The 17,274-nt window shown below is 48.4% G+C and overlaps 2 protein-coding genes across 18 annotated transcripts in view; both read left to right on the top strand.

The window, feature by feature from the left end:
• LOC119566513 (maestro heat-like repeat-containing protein family member 7) overlaps nt 1-17,274 on the top strand; it is a 626,780-nt gene that overhangs the window by 487,011 nt on the left and 122,495 nt on the right. The window lies entirely within an intron of this gene.
• Nucleotides 1-17,274, top strand: part of LOC119566252 (interferon-induced very large GTPase 1-like) — an 858,959-nt gene that overhangs the window by 801,881 nt on the left and 39,804 nt on the right. For 8 of the 17 annotated variants that reach the window (XM_043549274.1, XM_043549289.1, XM_043549287.1 and 5 more), the window contains 4 exons: nt 7,750-7,792; nt 8,544-8,576; nt 8,994-9,056; nt 14,902-14,937. In XM_043549274.1, the coding sequence (XP_043405209.1) occupies nt 7,757-7,792; nt 8,544-8,576; nt 8,994-9,056; nt 14,902-14,937 (168 nt within the window). In that variant the 5' untranslated portion in view covers nt 7,750-7,756. Of the gene's footprint in view, nt 1-7,749; nt 7,836-8,543; nt 8,577-8,993; nt 9,057-14,901; nt 14,938-17,274 lie in introns of all 17 variants that reach the window. The other 9 variants (XM_043549286.1, XM_043549275.1, XM_043549281.1 and 6 more) reach the window with 5 other exon arrangements.

Below are 17,274 nucleotides of genomic sequence, written 5' to 3'. Positions count from 1 at the left end.
CTCACTTTGTAACCAGTTGGTTAGGATACTATTCTCAAGCCTCCCCAGGAAAGGGGGCGAAGGGGCTTGGGGGGATATTTTGGGGGAATAGGAACTCCAAGTGGTCCTTTCCCTGAATCTTTGTCTAAATCACTTGGTGGTGGCAGCAATACCATCTGTCCAAGGACAAGGGATTTGTACCTTGGGGAAGTTTTAACCTAAGCTGGTAGAAATAAGCTCAGGGGGTCTTTCATGCAGGTCCCCACATCTGTACCCCAGAATTCAGAGTGGGGAGGAAACCCTGACATGCACAGAGACCATTTCTATTTTAATGACAGTACCAGGTTTTCATGAACTTGTGCTGACTGGAATTTAATGGCACAATTTTGCTCTTCAACCTACTGTATCTTCTTTTCTAAAACCGTGAAAGTGAAACTGAAAAACAGAATCACAAGGCAGTGTTAACAGAGAATTCAAATGCAGCAATTGGGGAATTCAAACATTAACATTCCTACGCTGACAGCAGTTTTCACTCCCAAGCATGGCTTGCTTCCACAGTATTGTCTCTGTGTTGATTCAGTTGGATACACCCCTCATTGTATTGCACTGTGCATAAGGGGTGCAATGGGACAGGGCAGTTTGTTCCCCAACACTTGAAAGCTGATGCCTTTTCAGGACAAGAAACCAGTTGCCCCGTTCCCACTGCAATCTGCTACATGCTGTTAAAGGTTTGCACATCTTCTATGCATTTAGCCAAATTCAGTATGGTACTGACTTCAGCCAAATTGGTGAAAACCAGGATTACAGCACATTAAGAGTGTTTGCACAGAGGTTTGCACTGGGTTAAGTGAATTGGTTTTAAAACACCTTCTTTAGTTGAAGAGCTGTAACTCTGTTTGTAGACAGCCTTAGCGAAATCAATGGAAGTTAGGAGCTAAATACCTTGAGAGTCTGGGCCAAAGTGCTGTTTAGGATACATACCTAGAAAAATCATCATAAAATGCAATTTGCCATATCCCCAGCCCTCAAGTTACTTGTCTTCTCTCAGTTCAGTGTCTTGAGGCCATAATTAGAGTTGGAAAATGGATAGTTTTTAAACCGATTTGTTAATATGCACTTTTGCCAAATCTTGTGATTTTTATCTTGAATCTTGTGATATTTGGTGTTTTTCTTAAAGTCCCAGCGCCTGGAATTTATATCTAGGCTTTGTGCTTTCAGAGGGAAGCTGGAAACATGGCCCCGACAGGCTCAGTGACCAAACAGCAAATAGAAATCCTGAGATTAACAAAAAACAATCAGTGTTGGGTTCTTTTTAAATCAGTCTCATCATTTTGGATGTTTTGATTTATATATTTTCAAACCTTAGAGGAGACGGGAAGCCTGTACTGAAACATGTTACCTGGACATGGATGGCTCTGGGGGATTTAAATGGGTTTTGAATCAGATCCTAAGTGTGAAATAATTGTATATTATGTGGCTGTTAACATCTGGTCTAAGAATTTCTTATGCCTGATATTGATAAAGACCCAGGCCTGGATAAATACACTGGTGGTAATGTAGACGTGGGCTGAGATGCTGATAATGAGTTACTGTGAGTTACTGATCCACTTTAGTCTGTAACATACACACTGTTAGAGCCACATTTTCAAAATCTCAGCACTCACTTAGCAGTGGTGAGCTGGAGCCAGTTCGTTAGAACCGGTTGTTAAATTTAGAAGCCCTTTTAGAACTGGTTGTTCTGCAAGGGACAACCGGTTCTAAAAGGGCTTCTAAATTTAACCGGCCAAAAGGGCGCCTTAGGCGCCGACTCCACGGGTGCTCCAGCCCTGGAGCATCCAAGGGGAAAATTTGGTGGGTGCAGAGCACCCACTGGCAGCTCCCCACCCCACCCCCAGCCCACCTCCGCTCTGCCTCCGCCTCCTCCCCTGAAAGCGCCTCCCCGCCCTGCTTCTCCTCCCCCCATCCCCCCAGACTTCCCGTGAATCAGCTGTTCGTGCAGGAAGCCGGGGCAGGCTGAGAAGCAAGCGGTGGCTTCCCGCTCAGACCCAGGGAGGCGGAGGTGAGCTCGGGCGGGGGGGCGGGGAGCGAGGAGGGCTGCCTGTGCCGCAGCAGGTAACCCGTGGGGGGGGGGGCACGCAGGAGAACCACTCCCCGCCCCAGCTCACCTCCGCCACCCTCGGCCTGAGTGGGAAGCCGCCGCATGCTTCTCAGCCTGCCCCGCCTTCCCGCCGAACAGCTGATTCGTGGGAAGCCGGGATGGGGTCGCGGAGAAGCAGAGCACGGCGGTGCGTTCAGGGGCGGAGGCGGAGCGGAGGTGAGCTGGGGCCGGGCGGGGAGCTGCCAGTGGGTGCTCTGCACCCACAAATTTTTTCCCCGTGGGTGCTCCAGCCCCGGAGCACCCAGGGAGTCGGCACTTAAGGCGCCACTTTTGATGTGATCAGTGGGGGGAGCAGCCGCTCCCCGTTCCCCCCCAGCTATGCTCCTCTGCCCCTAGGAGCCAGAGGGACCTGCCGGATGCTTCCTGGGAGCTGCCCCAGTAAGCCCTGCCAGGACTCCACACCTCGCCCCCCGGCAGGTGCCTCTGGCTCTTAGGGGCGGGGTGGGCACCCACTACAGTGGCCCATGAGACCCTCCTGCCCGGTTCTGGGGCCAGTCAGGGGACAGGGGAGGGGGGTGGATGGGGTAGGGGTCTGGGGGGGCGTCAAGGAACACGGGGGGGTTGGATGGGGCAGCAGTCCCGGGGAGCGGGGGTGGGCAACGACCCCCTCGTGGGGTGAGGAGGGAACCCATTGTTAAGATTTTGGCAGCTCATCACTGCATCGGCTGGTATGTTTGTATGTATTGATGACATGTACGTACATATTAATGACATTAGATCATTCTCACATGTGTTATTTTTGTTCTCCCGGTTCTTTCGGTTCTTTCCTTGTGGAGTACCTGTTAAGTTGGAGGGTACAGACTCGGAAAGCCCCTATACCATTCTGCCCATTAACTGTCTATCTAGGTGAAAGGTCCTGAACATATGTGTGTTGACTTTGCTATGTGGGTGAAAGGTCCCAGACATAGATATGCTAACTTTGCCTTAGCTCAGCATACAGGGTATGGCCTGTAGGTCCCTTGCATTGCAGCCAAACTACTTTAATATAAACCTGTTACAATAAAACAAATAATTGAACCAGCTTTTATTTATTTATTTTAAATTTATTTATTTTATTTATTATTTATGTTCAAATTATTGAACAAATAATTGAACCATAAGAAAAGTGGTGTTCTCGTCCATCCTCCCCGTGGAAGGAAAAGGCCTGGGTAGAGACCGTCAAATCGTGGAAGTCAATGAATGGCTACGCAGGTGGTGTTGGAGAGAAGGCTTTGGATTCTTTGACCATGGGATGGTGTTCCAAGAAGAAGGATTGCTAGGCAGAGACGGGCTCCACCTAACGAAGAGAGGGAAGAGCATCTTCGCAAGCAGGCTGGCTAACCTAGTGAGGAGGGCTTTAAACTAGGTTCACCGGGGGAAGGAGACCAAAGCCCTGAGGTAAGTGGGGAAGTGGGATACCGGGAGGAAGCACAAGCAGGAGTGTGTGAGAGGGGAGGGCTCCTGCCTCATACTGAGAAAGAGGAGCGATCAGCGGGTTATCTCAAGTGCCTATACACAAACGCAAGAAGCCTGGGAAACAAGCAGGGAGAACTGGAAGTCCTGGCAAAGTCAAGGAATTATGATGTGATTGGAATAACAGAGACTTGGTGGGATAACTCACATGACTGGAGTACTCTCATGGATGGATATAAACTGTTCAGGAAGGACAGGCAGAGCAGAAAAGGTGGGGGAGTTGCACTGTATGTAAGAGAGCAGTATGACTGCTCAGAGCTCAAGTATGAAATTGCAGAAAAACCTGAGAGTCTCTGGATTAAGTTTAGAAGTGTGAGCAACAAGGGTGATGTCGTGGTGGGAGTCTGCTATAGACCACCAGACCAGGGGAATGAGGTGGACGAGGCTTTCTTCCGGCAACTCGCAGAAGTTACTAGATCACACGCCCTGGTTCTCATGGGAGACTTCAATCACCCTGATATCTGCTGGGAGAGCAACACAGCGGTGCACAGACAATCCAGGAAGTTTTTGGAAAATGTAGGGGACAATTTCCTGGTGCAAGTACAGGAGGAACCAACTAGGGGCAGAGCTCTTCTTGACCTGCTGCTCACAAACCGGGAAGAATTAGTAGGGGAAGCAAAAGTGGATGGGAACCTGGGAGGCAGTGACCATGAGATAGTCAAGTTCAGGATACTGACACAAGGAAGAAAGGAAAGCAGCAGAATATGGACCCTGGACTTCAGAAAAGCAGACTTTGACTCCCTCAAGGAACGGATGGGCAACATCCCCTGGGAGAATAACATGAGGGGGAAAGGAGTCCAGGAGAGCTGGCTGTATTTTAAAGAATCCTTATTGAGGTTACAGGGACAAACCATCCCGATATGTAGAAAGAATAGTAAATATGGCAGGCGACCGGCTTGGCTTAACAGTGAAATCCTTGCTGATCTTAAATACAAAAAAGAAGCTTACAAGAAGTGGAAGATTGGACAAATGACCAGGGATGAGTATAAAAATATTGCTCGGGCATGCAGGAGTGAAATCAGGAAGGCCAACTCACACTTGGAGTTGCAGCTAGCAAGAGATGTTAAGAGTAACAAGAAGGGTTTCTTCAGGTATGTTAGCAACAAGAAGAAAGTCAAGGAAAGTGTGGGCCCCTTACTGAATGAGGGAGGCAACGTAGTGACAGAGGGTGTGGAAAAAGCTAATGTACTCAATGCTTTTTTTGCCTCTGTCTTCACGAACAAGGTCAGCTCCCAGACTACTGCACTGGGCAGCACAGCATGGGGAGGAGGTGACCAGCCTTCTGTGGAGAAAGAAGTGGTTCAGGACTATTTAGAAAAGCTGGATGTGCACAAGTCCATAGGGCCGGATTCGTTGCATCCGAGAGTGCTAAAGGAGTTGGCGGATGTGATTGCAGAGCCATTGGCCATTATCTTTGAAAACTCATGGCGATCGGGGGAGGTCCCAGACGACTGGAAAAAGGCTAATGTAGTGCCCATCTTTAAAAAAGGGAAGAAGGAGGATCTGGGGAACTACAGGCCAGTCAACCTCACCTCAGTCCCTGGAAAAATCATGGAGCAGGTCCTCAAGGAATCAATTCTGAAGCACTTAGAGGAGAGGAAAGTGATCAGGAACAGTCAGCATGGATTCAGCAAGGGCAAGTCATGCCTGACTAATCTAATTGCCTGCTATGATGAGATAACTGGCTCTGTGGATGAAGGGAAAGCAGTGGACGTGTTGTTCCTTGACTTTAGCAAAGTTTTTGACACCGTCTCCCACACTATTCTTGCCAGCAAGTTAAAGAAGTATGGGCTGGATGGATGGACTATAAGGTGGATAGAAAGCTGGCTAGATTGTCGGGCTCAATGGGTAGTGATCAATGGCTCCATGTCTAGTTGGCAGCTGGTATCAAGTGGAGTGCCCCAGGGGTCGGTCCTGGGGCCGGTTTTGTTCAATATCTTCATAAATGATCTGGAGGATGGTGTGGATTGCACCCTCAGCAAGTTTGCAGATGACACTAAACTGGGAGGAGAGGTAAATAGGCTGGAGGGTAGGGATAGGATACAGAGGGACCTAGACATATTGGAGGATTGGGCCAAAAGAAATCTGATGAAGTTCAATAAGGACAAGTGCAGAGTCCTGCACTTAGGACGGAAGAATCCAATGCACCGCTACAGACTAGGGACCGAATGGCTAGGCAGCAGTTCTGCAGAAAAGGACATAGGGGTGACAGTGGACGAGAAGCTGGATATGAGTCAACACTGTGCCCTTGTTGCCAAGAAGGCCAATGGCATTTTGGGATGTATAAGTAGGGGTATTGCCAGCAGATCGAGGGACGTGATCGTTCCCCTCTATTCGACACTGGTGAGGCCTCATCTGGAGTATTGTGTCCAGTTTTGTGCCCCACACCACAAGAAGGATGTGGAAAAATTGGAGAAAGTCCAGCGGAGGGCAACAAAAATGATTAGGGGACTGGAACACATGAGTTATGAGGAGAGGCTGAGGGAACTAGGGATGTTTAATCTACGGAAGAGAAGAATGAGGGGGGATTTGATAGCTGCTTTCAACTACCTGAAAGGGGGTTCCAAAGAGGATGGCTCTAGACTGTTCTCAGTGGTAGCAGATGACAGAACAAGGAGTAATGGTCTCAAGTGGCAGTGGCGGGGGGGAGGGTAGGTTGGATATTAGGAAAAACTTTTTCACGAGGAGGGTGGTGAAACACTGGAATGCGTTACCTAGGGAGGTGGTGGAATCTCCTTCCTTGGAAGTTTTTAAGGTCAGGCTTGACAAAGCCCTGGCTGGGATGATTTAATTGGGGATTGGTCCTGCTTTGAGCAGGGGGTTGGACTAGATGACCTCCTGAGGTCCCTTCCAACCCTGATATTCTATGATTCTATGATTCTATGAAAAGATATATAGGCAAACAAGCGGGCTAATCCTATAGGCTACACAATCCAAACTCCTCAGCCTTAGGCACATGAGCTCCTGTAGCCCCTCCATTCAACCCAGCCACCAGGGAAGAGACAGCATGCAGAGCCTCCCTGGCCACCCCAACGCCGAGGGGTCTCAGGGACCTGGTGGCTGCTTCCAGGAGTCTCAGGGAGCTCGAGCAGAGAGGGAGCCTGCCTTAGCCCCAGGGCATCACTGCACCACTGACCGGACATCTAATGGCCCAGTCGGCAGTGCCGACCAAAGCAGCCAGAGTCCCTTTTCAACCGGGCATTCAGGTTGAAAACCGCACACCTGGAAACCCTAGCCTGGGTAAACCCCTCTAAGACCTCAGGGCTCTCACTGAGCCAAAGCAGCTTCAACTAGGCTTCCCTTAACACCCCCCCCCCTTGTGCCCCTGTCCCCCTCATTCTGTCCCGCAGCCCCTTGAGCTCTAGGGAAGGGCACTGGTGCAGTTGGGAGCTCGATGGCAGCTGGGCACCAGCTGGGGTCACTGAGAGGGAGCAGAGAGCTGGTCTCCTGCCTCCTGTCCCTCCACATGGGTGCTCCTTGAGCCAGCCGGAGGAGGAGTCTCTGGGCAGTCCCTGCTACCTGTCTGCAGCCCTGTGGGGAGAGCAAGATGGCAGTGGGGCTGTGATGGGGGAAGGAGATATACAGAGGCTGTATCCAACGACTCAAACATGCCAGCCTTGCTGGGTGTATATAATTCTAGCAGCCTGCGGGGTGAGGTGGGTTTGGGGGTGTGGAAAGGGATACATGGGAGCTGTGTCCAACAGCTGACACAAGCCAGCCCTGCTGGGTATGTGCGATTCCAGCAGGATCTGGGGGGCTGAGTCTCTCCAGGGCCTGAGGCTCTGGTTGTCTGGACAGGCAGTGGCTGCGTCAGCTGATGCTGACTGAGGGCAAGGCGCCACTGTAGCACTTAATGAAGATGCTCTACACCGATGGGAGAGAGCTATCCCATTTGCTTTGTTAATCCACCTCTGTGAGAGGCGGTAGCTATGTCTGTGGGAGAAGCTCTCCTGCCAACATAGCGCTATCTAGACCGGGGGTTAAAGTTGGTATAACTATGTTGCTCAGAGGTGTGGACTTTTCACGTCCCGAGCAATGACGTTATACTGAAGTAACTCTGTAGTGTAGACCTGCCCTTAAATGTCAGCGATATTCAGACTTCAATGAGCAGAGAAACAGGTTGAGTTACACCATCCCTTCTCATCTCTGTTTCCTCCTAGGATAGCCATGGAAAGTCAAGAACGACTTGAGGAAACTGATACGGTACCTCACTGTTTTGATTCTGTCTCAAAGGAAAAGAGGGAAGGTGGGAGTGTGGGGAGGGGCAGGAGGGATGGGAGGGAGCATAGAGAGAGGCAAGAGGGAACAGAGGAAGGGGAAGGGAATCAGAAGGGGGACACGGGACAGGAGGAAGTAATAGTGTTACTGGAGGAGGCATGGGCAGGGGGGAGGAGGGAATAAAGGGAGGGACAGAAGGGAATAGAGGGATGGGAGGGATCACGGGGAGGGGCAGAGGAGGGGGCAGGAGGGAACAAAGGTTGGGGAAGGAGCATGGGGAGAAGAGGAGGGAAGTGAAAGGATACAGGGAGGGGGAGGAGGGAATAAAGGGAGGGGAGAAGTATGGGGAGGGGGCAGAGTGAATAGAAGGATGGAAGGGGCAGGGGGAGAGGAAGGAGGGAATACAGAGTGGGGAGGGAACATGGGGTTAGGCAGGAAGAAATAGAGGGAGGGGAAGCATCACGGAGGGGCAGGAGGGATTACAGGAACTGGAGGATGCATGGGGAGAGGGCAGAGGAATGGAGGAAGGGGAGGGGGCACCGAGAGGGACAGGAGGAAATAGAGAAAGGGGAAAGGATTTGGGGAGGGGGAGGACTAGCGACAGAGGGAGGGTCAATGGGGATGCAGGGGAGAAGGGGTGCAATGAAAAGAGGCCAGGGGTGATCCAGAGGCATAGGCTATTGCAGTTGTTACTGTGGGTATAATTGTGTCCTGTGCCCCTTGTTTTGCCTTCTAGGAAGAACCATCATTTGAATATACGGAGTCACAGGTATGTAGCTGGGCCTGGGCTGAGATTGTATCATTAGCGGGGGGGATGCGTGGGCAGAATTAGGAGACGGCTGGGGACGCACTAGGTCCCTGTTCATTATTTCCAGCCCCAGGCTGCCTCCCGTATCAACCTTTGTCTCTTTCTGTTCTGACTCATCACCCCACCATAGGGGATCTCCCATCCTAGAACCATCCCATCAACCCTTCCCCAGAGCAGTCAGCCAAGACCCCTCTCCATTGATCTCCATGGCAGGACTGAATGAGCCTTCACCCACTGTTTTCCCCCTGCCTTGTTGGAACCCAGCCCCTCCACCTTCTAGCATCCCTACTCCACAATGGACCTGCCGCCTGTGAGACAGGCTGGGGCGGGTGAAGGGAGATGCACTTTTTGGATTTTAATGCTGTTTGTTTGCACCAGGACTCTGAAGAATCTCCTCAGGCAATGAGATGTGCCAGGCAGGAACCCCAGGTAATTACCCTGGTGAGATGGGTGTTTATGCAGCAGCAGGGGATGCAGGGCTGGGTGGGGCAGAGGACATGGATCTGTGAAGGGCTCTTCCTTTGGTCTCCCAGCTGCTCTCCAGACTCTGTCCCAGGTTGCCTTGCTGATCTCATGCCTCCACCTACGGCCTGGGCCAGAGCTTAGGGGAGTCAATGGCCAAGTCCCCTGCACCCTCTCCCCGACTAATGGGGTTGAGCCCTAGCTGGGTCTTTGCTGAATTGTCCCCACCTTGATCAGTGATGCTCAAAGCCCTGGGTGGAGCTTGTCTGGAACTAACACATTGCCAGCAGCTTTTATCGGCCCTTTGTCCCCTGGCTGCACCAGAGCCCAGGCCCCTCCAACATCCTGTCACATATTCACAGGGTCTGGTCTAGGCCTGGCCTTTAGCCAGACCCAGGGGAGTGACCCCATTATTGTCCTGGTCCCCAAGGCCTCACACAGTTCCACAGGGGCAGGCCCGGACCTACACAACTCCGAACCTGGGTCTTCAGCACCAGCGATCCCTGTCTATCTCTGTAGCTCCCTGCGGTGAGTCCAGCCAAGCCTGACTCCTGGGGGAGATTTTTTTCTACCACTCAGGGCTACAATGCCCCCAGTCAGTATCTGCAGGGACAGCAGGCAGTCTTTTCAAAACAAGAAACAGTTGATTAGTCACCTGAAGCACAGAATCTGAAAGTCCTTGCGTTAGGGTGAGAGAGTCAGAAGGCAGGGGGAATAGGGCTCCATCATGCCCTGCTTCTCTGCCCTCCATCCCTGCTGTCTGTCCCCTTTGTCTCCCAATCCCAGTGCCCTGTGTGTCTGCCCCTTGCTCATCCCAACAAAGAAATCTGACACCATATCCCTTTGTTCTTCACCTTGGAGTGGGGTGAGAGAGAGAGGGGGAAAAAACCCTTTTTTGCATTGCAGGAGAGTCTCTAGGTTGGGGCTGCCAAACACTTTCCATTCCAAATTATAAAGGATCCCTGGGACCTTTCCTGTGAGGAAGCTCTCACATGTCAGTTTGCAACAGCTGTGGTATTCAGTGGTGAACACTGTCTTGAACTAATGAAGGTGCCTTTCCTCTGCCCTGTGGAATTCCCTTCAGATTTAGCTGAGTTGCAAAGTGTTAAGAATCACCCTTCCCCTTCTCTCACCTGTGTTCCTCAGGTAAATGTTGGCAGCACCAAAATCACACATACTGGGCCTGTACTGGAAGATAGCTACTGTGATGCCAATTTTTCAAAAGGGCTCCAGAGGTGATCCCGGCAATTACAGGCCAGTAAGCCTGACTTCAGTACCGGCAAACTGGCTGAAACTATGAACAAAATTGTCAAATATAGATTAACATGATTTGTTGGGGAAGAGTCAACATGATTTTTGTAAAGGGAAATATTGCCTCACTGATCTACTAGAATTCTTTGAGGGGATTAGATTTTCGGAAAGCCTTTGACACGGTCTCTTAACAAAGGCTGTTAAGCAAAGTAAGCAGTGATGGGATAAGAGGGAAAGTCCTCTCACGGATTGGTAACTGGTTAAAAGATAGGAAACAAAGGGTAGGTATAAATGGTCAGTTTTCAGCATGGAGAGAGGTAAATAGTGATGTCCCCAAGGGTCTGTACTTGGACCAGTCCTATTTAACACATCCATGAACGATTTGGAAAAAGGGGTAAACAGTGAGATGGCAAAATTTACAGATGATTAAAAAAAAAAACTATTCAAGATAGTTAAGTCCCAGGCAGATTGCAAAGAGCTACAAAAAGATCCCTCAAAACTAGGTAACTGGACAACAAAATGGCAGATGAAATACAATGTTGATCAATGCGAAGTAATGCACATTGGAAAACAGAATCCCAACTATACATATAAAATGATGGGGTCTAAATTAGCTGTTACCACTCAAGAGATCTTGGAGTCATGAATAGTTCTCTGAAAACATCAGTTAAATGTGCAGCTGCAGTCAAAAAAAACTGAACAGTATGTTGGGCATCATTAAGAAAGGGATAGATAATAAAACAGAAAATATCATATTACCTCTCTATAAATCCATGATACGCCCACATCTTGAATACTGAGTGCAGATGTGGTTGCCCCATCTCAAAAAAGATATGTTGGAATTGGAAAAGGTTCAGAAAAGGTCAACAAAAATGATTAGGGGTATGGAATGACTTCAGTATGAGGAGAGATTAATAAGACTGGGACTTTTCAGCTTGGAAAAGAGATGACTAAGCGGGGGTATGATTGAGGTCTATAAAAGCATGACTGGTGTGGAGAACGTAGATAAGGAAGTGCTATTTATTTCTTCCCATAACACAAGAACCAGGGGGCAGGTCACCAAATGAAATTAATAGGCAACAGGTTTAAAACAAAAGGGAGTATTTTTTTTATACAATGTACAGTCAACCTGTGGAACTCTTTGCCAGAGGATGCTGTGAAGGCCAAGACTATACTAGGGTTAAAAAAAGAACTAAATAAGTTCATGGAGGATAGGTCCATGAATGGCTATTAGCCAGGATGGGCAGGGATGGTGTCCCTAGCCTCTGTTTGCCAGAAGCTGGGAATGGGCGACAGGGGATGGATCACTTGATGATTCCCTATTCTGTTCATTCCCTCTGGGGCACCTGGCATTGGTCACTGTGGGAAGACAGGATACTGGGCTAAATGGACCTTTGGTCTGACCCAGTATGGCCGTTCTTATGCTCTTATGTTATGTTCTTACGGGCTATCAACAAAGCATCAGCAGCACCACACACTGCACTGGGAATGCCTGGGAGCTGCCAGAGCAGCTCCCTGTGTGTGCAGAGAGGGCAGGTGGCAACTTCTGGGCTGGGCTGGGCTGCCTCCCCCCGCAACCCATCACCTGGTCCCGGTAGCCCATGCCCCCCGTGGAAGCATGATATGAGGAAAGAGCTTGTCACACTGTCTTGTGTAGCTCACCATCAAGAATACCAACCTCAGGACAAACTGTTAAGAAGCAGGGCAGACACCCCAAACTGGTTGTAGTTCTATACTTAGATTCCACCAACCAAGTAACCAGTGTGAGCCCCTCAGGTGCTGTAACAGCCTTAACATGGAGCCACTGACAGCCCCCTGGGCATTCCAATCTATCTTGCTGCCCAGGCAAGCTTGACTCTGTGATAGATAGTCACCTTGTTACCTGGGGTTTTCAGAACCCACAGCAAGGGCAAATTAACTATTTCACTACAGGCAGTGTCAGGAATAAATCAATGGAAACACAGCAATTCCATCTGGTTAGAGATTAAATGCAAATAAGCGTGCTCTTGTCTAACACTTCAGTTTATTAGATTTAAGCACACAGAGACATAAGCAATAGGTTTAGAACATCCCAGATATTTACCTAAAATCTGGAACGGTGTTGAGCCATTAACAGATGGTACTCAGTGGCCAGTTGCTCACCTGCTGGGGAAGAAAGATATCAGGAAAAAGATCTCTCAAGATGGCTTCAGAGGACTGCTCCAAAGTACACCCTATTAGCTAGCCTTTTATAACTAACTTCTACAAAGCACATAGGTCATAATGACCCCTACTGGATCATCATGTTCCCTCACTCTCAATAAACTTCTAATATCAGAGCCATCTAGACTAAAGTCTTCCATCCACTTATCTTCTTTCATTCTCAGTTATTTACTTTTCTCCCCCTTCTCCCATTTTGATTAGCAGAAACTGCCAGCTAGGTTTGACCTTACATCTAAAAGCCTACTTTCCAATTAACCCTTAACTATGTGGTGTTCTATTTTATTAATTCATGGTAGCTCAATTCACATAATATAGTTGCAATTGGCTTGATCACATTCTGGGGTATGCACATCCTCAAATCCCTGATAACTTTATGCCAAAAATCACAAAATATTCAGGTTACTCCCAGTCCCAAGAGGCCAGTCATTCATCCCAGGTCAATTTGTACCTTATTCACTCGAAAGACAATGTTCGTAGCCAATCCTGTAGTAAACTAACTAAGGAATTATTCACTAAGAGGAAGAAATGAGAGTTTATTTGCAAGGTTAAAGAAGGTAAACATACACACACACAATGGGGTTACAGTCTTCACTTTTAAATTGTGATAGAGCTGCTGAAATATGCCAGCTTTATGTCCTTTAGGGATAACCCAGGTTAATCATGGAGACCTTATTGCCTGTGTTTGGTAGTTCTTACCCTGTCAGAGTCCAAGCTGCATAAAAGATAAGAATTTCTCCATGACAGAGATTTTTATTCCTTTCCCACTGGTATTCAAACCAACAGGATGAGCGCTTCTGCACATCCCCTCTTCATGGGTGAGGGGGGAACAATCAACAAAGTCTTTTGTCTCACAATGGCCTGTCTGGGGCTTATGTTAGGCAAGAGATAACCCCTTTGGGGGGAAAACCAGCATTTCACACTTGGTTGATGTTTCTTTCTTGACTGGGTTTACAATTTTAAAGCAAACATTTTTGCAGTTATAGAATAAACACTTAAATATTACTTTACAGCTTGGGATACAGTTATTGTAAGTGAGATTAATGCATGCAGCAATTTACAAGCATTTCCTAAAGTGCAAACACTAAACACAGTGTTATGAGTCTAACACCCATCTAACAATTACAGTAAAAGCTTTGTTATATGGCATGTTGAGGGAATGGGAAGTGCTAGTATGTCAAAAATTCCAGTTAACTAAGAGGGTGGGAATTTGGGTGCAGCAGGGCTCTCAGGGCTGGGGATTGGGGCATGGGAAGAGTTTTGGGATGCTGGATCCAAGTGGTGTTCACCTCCGGCAGCTCCCTGCAACCAGTGACATGTCCTTACTGCTCCTAGCTGGAGGAATGGTCACTGGGGCTCCGTGTGCTGCCTCCAGACCACCCTGAGTTCCAGCTCCAGAGTTCCCATTAGCCGGGGACCTCCTTTAAAAAAACCAGACAATTTTACCCTGACTTTGGAGCAAATTATTAGCAAATAATCCTTTCACCATGCATGCCTTTCTATCTCCCCTGTGATGTTACCATAGCCAATGGAAACCTGGGCAGGCTAAGTTCCTTCCCTTACTCCTGCCTCTCTCTTTCTCTGGCTCCCTGTCTGTGGGGGAAGCTGGTTTTAAATACACTGTCACTTATTTTGGGTGTTGAGACCCAATGACCATATTCCCTGTAATAATTCTTCTGTCAATCTAGATCCCGCCTCTCAGGGAGGTGGATTGACTATGGTGATGGGAGAATCCCTGTAATATTCTTTTGACACGGTCTCCCACAGTATTCTTGCCAGCAAGTTAAAGAAGTATGGGCTGGATGAATGGATTATAAGGTGGATAGAAAGCTGGCTAGATCGTCGGGCTCTACGGGTAGTGATCAATGGCTCCATGTCTAGTTGGCAGCCAGTATCAAGAGTAGTGCCCCAAGGGTCGGTCCTGGGGCCAGTTTTGTTCAATATCTTCATTACTGATCTGGAGGATGGCGTGGATTGCACCCTCAACAAGTTTGCAGATGACATTAAACTGGGAGGAGCGGTAGATATGCTGGAGGGTAGGGATAGGATACAAAGGGACCTCGACAAATTAGAGGATTGGGCCAAAAGAAATCTGATGAGGTTCAACAAGGACAAGTGCAGAGTCCTGCACTTAGGAGGGAAGAATTCCATGCACTGCTACAGACTAGGGACCGAGTGGCTAGGCAGCAGTTCTGCAGAAAAGGACGTAGGGGTTACAGTGGATAAGAAGCTGGATATGAGTCAACATTATCCAGATGATCAGTAATTTTTCCTACACTGCTATTCCTGTCTTAGTATAGATATTTCTAACACCTGGATTTTCAATATGTTTGTGTATTACACTGGTTAAGTTCTTCCTTCACATTTCTTTTAGGCTAGAGAAATGGTGAAGAAGGAGCTGATATTACTGGTGAGTGCTGATCAGGGGGAAAGAGTGGGGTTACAGCAGCAGGAGGAGGGATACAGCCATGGGGAGGGGGATGTGGTAGCAGGGAGGGAATTCCCAGCAGGAGGAAAGTGGGGGAGGGGATAGGAAGACAGGCACAAGCGGGAGGGGAGCACATACATGTGAGGGGGGATGGAAGCATGTGTGTATGAAAGGAGGCGAAGGGGGAAGGGAGGGTGTTTGGGAAGGGGAGGGGATCATGTGTGAGGGAATTGAGGGGGAAGGGAGCATATCCGGTATTGGCGAGAGGGGAGAGTGTGTGTTTGAGGGATGTGAGGGGGAGGGGAGTATGGGGGGAGGGCAATGGAGCACATTTGTTCCGGATAGGGGGAAGGTGGTCTGAGGATGGCTGGCAGGTTGGGGAAAGCTTGTGTTTTAGAGGGGTGCAATGGAAGCCGTGTACATGAGAGAGAGATGTTGTAATTATTCTATGATTTCCCCGCCCCGCCTCCCCATGGGGGGCAACACTGGTCTTCAGGGGCAGCTATGACTTGTCAGATACCTGGCATATTTATGAGGTCTCCTTCCTCTCTCATAATAGGGACGCTGGTAGCTAACTTTGTGTTCCCTCCAAAGAGACCTATCCCCATATGCTTTATTCTTTCCCATAATACCACAGGTGGGTTCCCTGACCTCCCCTTTGCTCTCTCTCTCTCTGTTTCTTAGTTTCTCCCTTACTGAGGGGCATAAAATATTTCTTGCCCTTCCATCACTGGCACAGGCTAAGTTGAAGATTATGGTTTTCCATGTCACTCAGCAGATAGGGTTCCCTGAACCCTGTCATAGGGCTGGCCTGTTAAAGAGAGTTAGATGCCCAGCCTACAAGTGACAGGGTCTGCTGATGGGCATGAGTTAACCCAGCTCCACCAGGGGACAGGTAACTGCCTAAGTAGCTGTGTCAAGGTTCCTTCCCCACTCTGAACTCTAGGGTACAGATGTGCGACCTGCATGAAAGACCCCCTAAGCTTACCAGCTTATGTTAAAACTTCCCCAAGGCAGAGATTTCTTTCTTTCTTTGGGAACCAGCTTAGGTTAAAAACCTGGTACGCTGCCACCACGAAGCAATTTAATAAAGAATCCGGGAAGAGACCACTTGGAGACGTCTTCCCCCAAATATCCCCCAAGCCCTTACACCCCCTTTCCTGGGGAGGCTTGAGAATAAACAAGAGGAGCTCAAACCCCTTGGATTTTTAAGACCCAAAAAACCCAATCAGATTCTTAAAAATCAGAACTTTATTAGAAACACACACACACACACAAAAAGATAAGAGAACAACTCGGTAAGATCAGAATGGAAGATAATCTTACAGGCAGTCAGATTGAAAACATAGAGAAGCCCTCTAGGCAAAACCTTAAGTTACAAAAAGACACAAAACCAGGAATACACATTTCCTCCAGCACAGCTAATTTACAAGCCAAAACAAAGAAAAACCTAATGCATTTTCTAGCTAGATTACTTACTAACTTTACAGGAGTTGGAGGCTTACATCTTTGATCTGTTCCCGGCAAAGGTATCACAAAGACAGACAAAAAACTTCCCCCCTCCACCTTTGAAAGTATCTTGTCCCCTCATTGGTCATTTTGGGTCAGGTGCTAGCGAGGTTACCTTAGCTTCTTAACCCTTTACAGGTAAAAGAATTTTGCGTCTGGCCAAGAGGGATTTTATAGCACTGTATACAGAAAGGTGGTTACCGTTCCCTTTATATTTATGACACGCCCCCCAAATCACAGATAGGGTAAACCCCGGCTGGGATTTCTTCCTGGAGCTCTAAGAGAAAACAGAGTTAATAAGACACATGCATCTCTAAATATACTACTAACTGTATAAAGATTAACAATATTTTCCACATCTCAAGGACTATTTTAACCAGTTGTTTCTAGGAAACTTTTATGGGAGAGTACATCAGCCACTTTGTTAGAAGCTCCTGAAATGTGGTGTATGTCAAAATTAAAATCTTGGAGAGCTAAACTACACCATATAAGTTTTTTGATATTTTCCATGGCGGTATGAAGCCACTGTAGCGCAGCATGGTCAGTTTGCAGGTGGAAACGCAGTCCCCAAACATATGGGCTTAGCTTTTCCAGAGCGTAGACAATGGCGTAACATTCCTTTTTACTGAATGACCAGTGGTTTTCCCTCTCAGACAGCTTCTTGCTGAGAAACAAGACAGGATGGAATTCTTGATTCAGTCCTTCCTGCATTAAGACTGCTCCCACACCACGCTCGGACGCATCTGTGGTTACTAGGAACGGTTTGTCAAAGTCTGGGGCCCTTAGCACAGGGTCAGACATGAGTGTCGC

Source organism: Chelonia mydas, chromosome 6 (genome assembly GCF_015237465.2).
Source record: "Chelonia mydas isolate rCheMyd1 chromosome 6, rCheMyd1.pri.v2, whole genome shotgun sequence".
NCBI classification, from domain to species: domain Eukaryota; kingdom Metazoa; phylum Chordata; order Testudines; family Cheloniidae; genus Chelonia; species Chelonia mydas.
This window is presented reverse-complemented; position numbering and strand designations above follow the sequence as displayed.